We start from the raw sequence: 11,437 nt of genomic DNA, 5'->3' as shown, positions 1-11,437 counted from the left end.
TAGTGGGACTCACGTCTGTTAAAAGAGAGGCTAAAGTGTCCTTAGCTCTTCATATCTGGAAGGCTTGCCAAGTTGCAAAGTGGGGAGTGGCAAGGAAGGCTGTGCGTGGCAAGCCCGCGGGGACGGTGTCGACCGATGTCTATCAAAGATCGTTAAAGATTGCCTTTTAAGACGGGCAGCACTCGGCGCTTGCTCAGAGGCACGGCTTTTTTTCGGTTTTTGTTTTTGTTTTGCTCACATCTATACTGGGAGCGAAGGGAAGGCGGCGGGTCGCTCGCTTGCTTTGCCCGCGCCTCCCTTTCGCCTTCCCCGCGACCTCGCGTCTCACCCTCCGACAAGAGGCGAGGGAGGGACGGAGGGCGCGCTCAAGGCGGAGCCGGCCACTTCCCAGACGGCACCGGAGGAAGCTCATAGAAGCTCATAAATAGAGCGAGGCCGCGGGAAAGGCGCTTGCTGGGGCGGCAGGGTGAGGCTGCGGGGCCGTAGGACGTGCGGTTGCGCGGTCGCGCGTAGAGAGGTGGGGGGGGCGCCGGCTGGAGTCCCGCGTGCCTCGACGGCATGGCTTCGCTGCTGGGTTCCTTCGCGTGGGCGGAGAGGCTGGACTGCTCGGCTCTGGAGTTGTCCGACGGGGGCAGCGGGACCTCAGCCTCCGCGGTGCCCCGGACGGAGAAGGGAAACCCCGAAAGCCGCATCCGACGCCCCATGAACGCTTTCATGGTGTGGGCCAAGGACGAGAGGAAGCGCCTGGCAGTCCAGAACCCGGACCTGCACAACGCCGAGCTGAGCAAGATGCTGGGTGAGCGGAGCCCGCCCGAGTGAGCGGAGCGAGAGGGACTTTGGCGCGTTTTGCGCCACTCCGGCTTTACGAAGTCGCTCGCTGTGCCGAGCGCCGAATGACCCAGGCCGGGATGTTTCGGTTGAGGGTTAGCCTGTGAAAAACAAAATTACGGGTACAACCAACCTTTCCTCATCCTCAGTGAATTTGGGGAGCGGTGCGGCGTCTACAATTCTTCTCCTGAAGTTACTGGGTGAAATCTGCTGCATTTCGCTCTCCCGTTGGAGTAAATGGAATTTACTCCATAGATTTTAAGAGGGAAGAAATCTCCTTATTTTAGAAAGCCTTAGGATTGTTCGTTGCCAGCGGAGTTGCAACCCAACAGGGTTTTTTTTTTTTTTGGCCCCAAACAGTTCTTTTCTCAGAGAAGTGGATCGAGGATATTTAAACTTAAAGCACCCTCGGCTGAAATTATCTTACATTAATTATTTGTACCTATAAAATTCTGAAACAGCGGCTCTTTTAAAGGGTGCTTTTGAAAACTTAGTTTTTCTCTTCATTTCTTCTTGAGAATATATTTGGGTATCTAAATTTAAAAGGTGCTAACTTTTCTAAAATAATGTCATTGTTGTATTATTGCTGACATTGGTATTAAGTAGTTGAATTACCACAGAACTCATTGGGCAAAATTAATTTTCTTTAAGGAGCAAATCTATTTGAAAATGTATTGAACATCTGATGAATTACAGATGCACAAATTAAAAAAAAATATTTTCTCGGTGTGTTCTCAGTGTGTTCAAGATCACTTGGGATGAATTTTGAAGTTTTTTAACATGGTAATAAAGTAACGATAATATGAGTCTTACAGGCAAACACAGAAATATATTTTTCTTATTTTTAAAAAAATGCTACATTGTAGTCATTTTTATCCAGGAATTTTAAGGTATATTTTGATTATATGTATTTTATTTTTTAAAAAAAATCTTAAATCTTTTGATTTGGATACTTTATTTGCCACACTAAGAACACACTGCTAATCTGGGGAAAATTAATAAAAACAAATAATGTGAATCTTTCAACTATATTCTTTTGAATCTTTGTGGAGTGCATCTCCAAGCATTCATTACAGAGTTAGGCAACACTTTTAAATATTTTTAACCTTGCAAGCAGCATTCTCTGTAAAAAGACATCAAAATTGAAAGTGTAAAAATATTTTGATTAAAAAAAAATCAAGAAGGATAAATATTTTTCAAAACCAACACAAAGTTATCAAATATAACTTTCTAACCACAAAACATTGCAGTAACATGAACTGATTTAAACTTAGAGAGCAGGGATTTCTGTCATCTCATGTGGTACTCCTATTTCAGTTTTAACACCTAGCTATAATGCATTCTAAACTAGTCTCATGTCCTTTTGCCAACAAATAACCTCACTGAATTCAGTAAGTCATCTTTCTGATCAGGCTTTTGTAGAACTGTATCGTAGTGGTGAAATCCTCGAGGATGCTACATAGGAATAAACCTCATTGAATTTACGAAGACTTTCTCTGCAATAGGGATTGTAGCAATAGAGTGCTGTATCTCCTGCCATTTCTAAAAGCTGCCTGGCTCATTCAAATGCTTTTCATCCTTTTAAATGGAGATTTTAAAGCAATTTCCAAAGGACCATCACTACCTTAGGCTTATGCTACCTGAGCTTAAGCATCTTCCCTTGGAAAGAAACCTGACAGGATTTCTTTTCCAGTTAGTATTGTATAGATTTACACAGTGTGGCATAGTGGTGGTGTGAATGCTTGGGGGACTTCTAAATTTTAAAACATTTTTATTGCAAAATATTCTGAAGGTTATTTCTTAGTTGTTAAGTGAGATACATTTTCCACAGTGTTAGGAAGGTTAATTTTATCACATATTTATATGTCGTTTTTCTCTCTACGTGAAAAAGTCTTTCCTCTAGAGAGATAGGAATTCAGTTCCTGTACAATTTCAGTTGCGTAGTTTTGCCTTTTTTGTTGTTGACATATTTTTTTCAAGGCAATAACCTAGAGATGTAGACAGCACAGTGTTGCAAAAGTGGTCGCACTAGACATCTGCAAAAAGGATCATTGTTGGAGATTTCCGTACCATTCCAGAAGCTACCCAGAATCTCCTTATGGTGAGATAGATGGCAAATAAATTTAATAAATAATAAATAAATAAAAATAAAATAAAAGCATTCCTAATATTTCCCAAAGTAAAATTTGTGTTTTATTCCCCACTGCTGCTGAATATCATAAATATTTATATAGCAGTGTGACGCCAATATCTTTCTTTGTAATCATTGACTATTCCATTTGATATGCGGTATTTTATAATTAATACCATTGAAACACATTTCCACATAGTGGCCTATTTCCTGCTGGAGTTCTGGAGAACTTTGCTGCGGGTCCCATCCTTCTAAAAAAATTGGACATGGATTACAAACTCATGTTGCACAAATAATGATGTTCAGGTTATTCCTTTTGTAGAATATAGCAAAGTTTACCTCTAAAGGAAATAACTTTAATAATATCATAGAATGCTGAGGTTTTTTTCCAGCTAAAATAAATAAGTTATAGTCAGAGATACTGCGCTGAGGATAAATGATACATACCAGTCTTATCTGCATAAATTACCTAATTTGCATCCTTGAGCAGCAGAGTCAAGATGAGTTAACTGTGTTAATATATAACAGCAAAGAAGAGTTAAAGTTTTTACTCTTTTTTTTTACTTTTTTTTTCCTGATGCTTTTTTTCTCTCCTTGGGACAGGAGCAATTGTGAATTGTTGCTTTTGTTACATGAGTGGCTAAAAGTATTATAGTCAACAAAACGTGAAACTTAATTTTGCAACCAGTGCTCTCCAAACTGGTATTTGAAATATAATTTCAGAGATGTTGAAAATTTTACATATAAATTTAGTTTAGTTCAAATTGTGTATTGCCTCTATCTTGAAGGAAGCATTTAAGAATATGGATGGACTTAAGCAACGAATACTTTCATTCAGTGTTAAGAGAGGAAAAAGCCTATTTGTGGTTTTACATGCCACACGTACTAGTACAATCTTGTACATTCCCATTCAGAAGCAAACCTTGTTTTATTTAGCTGGGCATTTCCCCAAATGAGTGTCTAGCATACTAGAAGCAAAAAAGCTGTTAGTTTCCAAAGCAGAGATGTATGATTTTCCTTTGCAAATTAAATTGTTTTTTATTGGCAAATTAACATACATTCTGTTGGTGTTCAATGTTGACATGTGGGAAGAGAGAACAATTCAAATTCAAGACTGATTGACAACCCCTTTACATTTTTGGTACCGCAAAGTATTTATGTTACTATTTTGACCTTCAATTTTATAAAAGTATCAAATGGAAGCCTTGGAAATGAAACTCCCGATTAATTTTTATCATTTTTTATTAATTTTTTTACTTGCCCAATACAGCTTTTTTTGGTACAATGCTAGAAATTTTTCATTTTAAAGTTTCACTGCCTATATTTAGCTCATAATTCCTTTGCTTTGAAGGGCTTTGCCTGATGTGCTAAGCATACTTGGTTGCTAGGAATATCTATCATTTAAATGTGAACTACATTTTCAAAGTTACATTTTGCTTTGGTAAACAAAAAATACGAAAAATTCCAAAATTTATATTGGGGTTTGGTGGTACTTTTTAATACACTGGAAACACAAATTGCCTCATATTTCATGAGGAGTATTACATGCCAGTAAACCTCAGTGTTTACTTTCAATATTTTACTTTTCATACAATTCTGTCCTCAAGTGAAGGTAAAGAATTATATTAGAACATACTACTTCTCTCATAAAAGATTTAAAATGTTGTCCAAAAGTTGTATTGTCTTACTTTATATTTTAAAGTTTGCAAGGAATGTCCCTTTTCTCCTCTTTCCCCCAAGCTTCAGGCTCTTCAGATGTGTAAGGACTCCCCATAATTCTTAGCTAAGGCAGTGGAAGCTGCATCATTCTTTGTGTTGAAGTTCACACATCAGGGAAATTGCCTAGTTTTGGGAAATCTGGCCCAATGCAGCCAACTGACGGCCAGCTTCTGTGCATAGAAGATTAAAAAATATCCCGATTGTTGTCGACTAAAGAAATTCCTTAGCCTTAAATTTGGCGGCTTTTTAAAAAAGGGATAGTTAGTTATGTGGAGTAGATGTTTTCAGGGCTGTTGCTGTTAATAGTCAAATATTGGTGAAGGTATTCTACGCAGTGCCCTTTTATTTGCGTTTGGCTTTCCTGAAACATTAGATTAGCCAGTATGGAACCTAAGTGCTGAGACTTTTTTGAAGTCTAGTAGAATTTTCATATGCTTTCAGAATCCCATGAGCTGGTATTTTTATTACTATTTATGGAACCAATACCATATGCAGAATGTACAATTTTCGCTTTATTTCTGCAACATTCCAGTGAAATGGGATTGCTGTCTTGTAACTACAACAAATAAAACTGCCCATGGCTGATACTTCATTCTTTAGATAGGAAGTGACAATCTGTAGCCTGCTGGGTCCCATACAGCCCTTTCTGATCGTAACTTCAGAAAACAACGTTTTCCCTACACTTGAGCTAGAAAACAGAGTAAAACTATCATACCTCAAGTAAGTTTTTCACAGCTGAAAAATTATTTGGGGGGAGGTGTTTTTTTCCTAAGTGACTAGATTTGCTTTCTCTTGTGGTCCACAAATAACTTACCTATGGTATAATGTTTAAAAATATGAATTGGATACAAAAACAAATCAGGACAGTAAAAATTGAGCAGAATAACTAAAAATGAACAAATCCAACAAATAAGGTTTGTAAAATTAAAGAGTCTAGGATTTAAAGGACAAGCTAGTGCCAAACAGGGTAATTATGTCTGGCGCTAAATGCGTTGTCTTGAACATTTCTAATTTCAGAGTTGCTGTTCAGAAGGCCCCCTCTCTGTAAACTGCTCATTTATTTTGGTGAGGACCAAAGGATCTCTGGCACTGATTTTATTCTTTGGGCAATCTCACATGAAATTAACCTGGAGTCTTGGGTCAAGGAAGACCATTACTTTTACCATCTAATTCTGTTTATGGGAAAAATCACTGGCTCACCAAGAAACATTGGAACAGTATCTCACTTGATCCAAAACTTCCCACGTGTTTTGCAAGATAAATGGCAAATGCAAAGTCACATGCACCACTTTTGCTGTCTCAAGGGGTGAAGAAGGTAAGCCTCTATGAAAACACATGTGGAAATAAAAGCAAGGCTCAATTTGCTATGATGTGGTAGAGAGTTCTTTTATGTAAGCTCTATTTCCTGTATTTTTTATTTACTTAAATCTATTAGCCACTCTGCTCCAAAAGAGCCTGCGTTAATTTTGCACAAGGGGCAATTCTTCCACCATTCTCCCAAAGTCAAAATACTAGTATTTGCTGTATGCATGGTGTTTTGCAGAACAACAAAAGACGTTGGTTTTGTTATTGAATACATTTCTTATGATTGAAATGAAATAATATGAAGAGGTGTAGTGGAGAGCAGCAAATAAATGTCAGTTTAATTCACCAATAGATGGGGAGGGGCTTAATTCATTCTTCCCAATATAAAAAGGGAAACTTCTCTTTTTCCTTACAGGCAAATCGTGGAAGTCTTTAACCCCGTCCCAGAAAAGACCTTATGTTGAAGAGGCGGAAAGGCTGAGGGTTCAACACATGCAAGACTACCCCAACTACAAATATCGGCCCAGAAGAAAGAAGCAGGTCAAGCGGATCTGCAAGCGGGTGGAGCCGGGCTTCCTGCTGGGTAGCCTCTCCAGGGACCAAGACCACATGCCTGAGAAGAGGGTGTGCAGCCGAGCAGTGGGTGAGAAAGATGACTACTCAGCTGCCTCAATAATGCCAAACCTCAGGAGATACCAGGAGGTCCAGAGCAGTAACACAGGTACTCCAATGGACACCTATCCATATGGGCTGCCTACTCCTCCTGAGATGTCACCTTTGGATGTGATAGATCCAGAGCAGAGTTTCTTCTCCTCCCCTTGTCCTGAAGACCCTCGCCGTCCCCGTATGTCTGGAGACACCTACTCTCTAGAATATGCCACCAGCCCTCTCCAGTGCAACCACTCTCTGGGTCACATGGCAATCTCTCAATCAGCTTCCACGATGCACTCTGCTTCCTCCAATTGCCCAGCACCTCCCACAGGAAATTATTACTCCCCAGCTTTCCCTCCTAATCTCCAAGTCCCCAGCCTCCACAACCATCTTGGCCAACTCTCACCTCCCCCGGAGCATCAGAACTTTGATAGTCTGGATCAACTGAGCCAAGCCGATCTTCTAGAGGAGATGGACCGCAATGAGTTTGATCAGTATCTCAGTGCCCCTGGACATCCAGAGCCCAGTGGGCTCTCCGTCAACGGACATGTCCAGGTCTCTCAGACAGCAAGCAGCTCACACTCCTCAGAAACCAGCTTAATTTCTGTCCTTGCAGATGCAACAGCTACATATTACAATAATTACAGCATTTCTTAGGTCAGAGAGGTGAGATTTGTCCTGTGGACCAGTTTGCTGGACAGATGGTTTCCTTTTCTCCGGGTTTCCCTGAACTGAAATAACTTTGGGGTTCACTTTCTAGATAATTACTCCAGTTTGCCAACATTCTTTGTACCCAGTCTAACTATTGAGCGTCTGTCTTCAGAAGTGTCTTTGTAACCCAATTAAAAGGATACATCTTCAATGATGCATCAAGGCACCTTAGTATGTTGACTTAGATAAAAGAATTCTTGTTCTTTCATCAAACTGAGGGGCCCAGACAGAGCTGGTATAGTAATAATACTTACAAATCTGGTCTAACTACAGAGGAAGGACATCAGGAAATATACATGACCACTTATGGAGTCTTTCAACCAAAGATGCCCTTGGACACATTTCCTAGAGAAACCACTACTAAGCAGACTCAGATGTTTATCTGTATGTCTGTACACTTTCAATTTGTTATGCAGGATGTCTTCTCAAGTGTTTTTGCTCTTTGCACAATTCCTATTTGCTTTCATGGGCTCGCATAGGAGATTTTTCCCTGTCAAAGCTGAAACAGAGTATGTAACTATGTCAAAAGTGCTATCACAGAAACTTCATTATCCTTGGTGATTGAGCCACTTATCTTCCTGTTGTCTCTGGCTAAATAATTTTTTATCTTAAAATCAGTAGAATATGCCCCAATAAGGGTAATCAAATGAATGTATAGCTCTTTAAAAATGTCCCTCTCCTATGAACTTTTGCAACTACAAGGGCCTCATGCTGCGAACCACCTAGGCCCTATCATCTCTTTCAGTTTGGCTTATGTCAACAAACTGAAAATTGGCTATAGCAGTAGGACAAAACAGGGCAAAGCAAGGTGGGACTGCATCATAATCATCATAAGGTGGGATTTCATCATGATCAGTGGTAAATGGGGCTATATAATCTCATCACAAAATATAGGTCAGAAGAATTGCGTGTGGCTTTGAACAACACTGTGCTAATTCTCATTGTAGTGCCTGTATGGTATTGCAATTTTTAGGAAGGGTCTAACAATCACAATGTACGCTAGCTTTTTGTTTTTTGAAAACAGGACACGGTTTGGCTGTTGCCCTTTGCATCTTTCAGGATCTTCTCTTCTTGCCTGTGGAAGAGGTGTTTTATGTTTGGAAATAACCACGAGAGAAGCATCAGGTGCAAATATTAGCATTTGAGAATGAATTTCAAGTGTCAAAATAGGTGAAGTTCACCTCAATAACATTTTAATTTTAGCAAGAAGTGTACAAATCATTTCAAGATCAGAACTGAACATTTCAGGGTGAGGATATATATTTGTTTTATATACCTTTAATTCTAATCTAAATGGATCTGGAGGTCCATTGGAGTGGGGGGAAATAGGAGTCAGGCATCTTCCATAACAAGCTGTTTTCCAGAAAAGTTAGCTGACAGCCATCATCACCCAAGCTGGTTACATATAAAGGCTAATAATCTTAGCATGTTTGCTATTATGCTTTGGACTCCTTATGATATAAACAGTCAACAAAGAATGTCAAAGAGATCTCCCTCATCCTATCCCAGAAGCTGCTTTTAAGTTTAAAAGTCTATGTGGAGTGTTCTTTTCTGGGTGGGATTTTTTTCTTGGCTTCTTATAAACTTATGAACAACCTATAATTTAGGAAAAACAGATTCCCTTCTCATCCCCTAATGGGTATTTTATAAGCAGTGAGAAATTTACACTGTGGAAGGTATTATTGACCCCAAATATATTTTTGGCTTTAGAGAAGTATAACAGCCTGTACAGTATTTCAAAAATGCAGTTATCTTAAGTAACCTATCTTGATGATATGGTATATTTAAATGCATGGGAGAAAACACTGTCCCTTAGCATTTTTCTATGTGATGGTTGACTTCTGGGAGATGTAGCCTTATAAATATATATTTGATGTACCTTCTTTGCCAAAGGTACTAGCATATTTGCTTCCTTTTATATTTAAACATACTTAGAATTCCCTTTTAAACATGCCGAACTCTTCAGTTTCAAAATTATTGTACAAGTTTTTTTCAATAAAAAAAGGTTTCTTACTAAAGCATGCCATCCTCATCCAAATTTCTAAGACAAAATCAATTTCTAAGACAAATTAAAATCAATTTCAGGGACAATTTCGGCTGTTGCATTCAGTTCTCCATTTAATCCAAATAATACGTTTTTGAATTGTGAGCCACCGAGAGTCATTTGCTGAGATGTGAGGCTATAGAAATAAAATAAATGCTTTGCTTCTGCATGATATACCCAGTGAAAGGTGCATAGTGAAGCTTCAGTAAGATCATAAACAGAGTTGATTAATTGAGTAATTGCTTAGCGATCAAGTTGCAGGTCCCAGTTTTGATAACTAAACGAGGACTGCCTATATTCAATTGGAAATTTTCCTATAATTTAGGATTATTGTTTCAAATCTTATTTATAAGTCCTTGATGTACTTGAAAAACATTTTCCCATGTGTTCAGTCATCCGCTTCCTCCATTTCTTTGCCCCTTTGGCCAGTATTGATTAAATTGTTACGTCACAAATTGTCTGATCTGCTCTGGTCCTTCTTGGCAAACTGCAGACTAGCTCCAGTTGCTGCACATTCTGGATTTGTTAAAAAATCAAGAAAACTCAGATTTCTTGCTCTTCTCTGGAACTCAGTTCTCTAGCAGAAAACCCAGATTTACTAGCAAGAAGTTCATTTGAGTGACAGCTGCTTCACCCAATTCCTGCTTGTAAAGCGAGCCTGCATATACCTTATTCCTCGTAGTATGGCTTAAGATGTCTTTATCAGGGATTCAGTGAAAATTAAAATGGATCATTAATTTGTCTCTAAGAGCAGTGGTGGGCTTCTACCAGTTTCACAACTGGTTCAGTGAGTGCATGCCCAAACCCATACAAACCCTTAGTAGCCCACCCCTGTCTAAGAGAAACTCCATATAAGGAAGTGTATAGATTTTGTACAGTAACTCCATATGTTTTGACATTTTGGAGGATGGAAAGATTGTACTTAGTGATCCAGTAACAGTTTCCATTGTTGCAATCTCATTGATCTTAATAAGATTATGCTAAGACGTAAATGATAGATTTTCTAGCTATTAAAATTTGGGCAGATGACTTATCAATGGTTATGCTGGTCTAACATGGCAAAAAGGAATGAATACTGTAGTACTGAAATAAATTGTACCTACCATCAGTTTGGTAGGTAAATAATTATGACAAAGATTTTGGTGATTAATTTCAAAGGCTGTCTATAGTTACTCGGTGTGAAAGGGAAAGATTGTAGATTGTTCATAGACTTTTTTTTACAAGGAGCCAATCTGAGGACATTCTTAGACTCCAATTAAGTCTTAAAGCACCTGAATTGCTGTATGAACTTAATTTAACATCAAGGCCTCTCCCATCTTCTCATTTTTCTTAACTTTGTTCTCCTACTTCTGTTAGCCAGCTTCACTGCTGGCAAAAGATCTAGGGAGAGTTTTGTTGAAAAGGATTTTGTATTAGTAATGCTCCATTTTTATCAAATCATCCTAGAGAAAAAAAAAAACCTTTGCATTTAAAAGTAAAAATTATCCTCTTTTCTGTGTCTTATTTTGCCTGGAATGGCACTGTATACATGTATTTTTTACAGATTACCCCTTCCTCACCATGTGTTTTTATTGATAGAACTTCCTTACATTGATGGAAATCAACTGTTTCTGTGTTAATCAGTTATTTAACAGTTTAATGGTAGTGTAGTGATTAATTGCTAGTTTATATCATTCTGCTTTTCTAATTTTGTTCCTCAAATATGTGGTTTAATCTACAAATAATGTTTTTATATATATTAAAGAATAAATGAATTAAACACAAGTTGCTAAGATAATTCTTTTGTGCGTTACTCTTTGCTCTTGATAATTTCAGTTGATATATTTAAATAAGTTTATGTAAAGAGGGTTAATCTGTTTAGATACATGGAGGCGGTAGTATAAGGGAGGAACTCCATCCCTTATAAGTTCTTTAATATTTTCACCCAGATTTCAATATCTTTTATAAAAGCTAATTTCTCTGATAACATATCTAGTTCACTTGATTCATAATCTGCAATTGATGTAAACTTTGCAAGGGAGAACTCCAATGAATCGGGTGCGATGTAC

The 11,437-nt window shown here is 38.4% G+C and overlaps 1 protein-coding gene across 1 annotated transcript; it reads left to right on the top strand.

Annotated features, from left to right (window-relative positions):
* The first annotated feature begins 390 nt into the window (after nucleotides 1-390).
* Nucleotides 391-11,157, top strand: SOX7 (SRY-box transcription factor 7). The gene is made up of 2 exons (XM_026715914.2): nucleotides 391-796; nucleotides 6,399-11,157. The coding sequence occupies exons 1-2, from the start codon at nucleotides 559-561 to the stop codon at nucleotides 7,289-7,291; spliced, it is 1,131 nt and encodes a 376-aa protein (XP_026571699.1). The 5' UTR covers nucleotides 391-558; the 3' UTR covers nucleotides 7,292-11,157.
* Nucleotides 11,158-11,437: the final 280 nt, after the last annotated feature.

The sequence above is a fragment of the Pseudonaja textilis genome, chromosome 1 (genome assembly GCF_049901715.1).
Source record: "Pseudonaja textilis isolate UNSWEBS1 chromosome 1, rPseTex1.2, whole genome shotgun sequence".
NCBI classification, from domain to species: domain Eukaryota; kingdom Metazoa; phylum Chordata; class Lepidosauria; order Squamata; family Elapidae; genus Pseudonaja; species Pseudonaja textilis.
The sequence above is the reverse complement of the archived record's forward strand: the minus strand, read 5'-3'. Positions and strand labels throughout refer to the sequence as shown.

Bases quoted from the DNA above. Each gene is read 5' to 3' on its own strand.
- SOX7 (XM_026715914.2), top strand. From the start codon at position 559: ATGGCTTCGCTGCTGGGTTCCTTCGCGTGGGCGGAGAGGCTGGACTGC. The intron at 797-6,398 runs GTGAGCGGAGCC...TTTTCCTTACAG, and splicing joins CGAGCTGAGCAAGATGCTGG to GCAAATCGTGGAAGTCTTTA.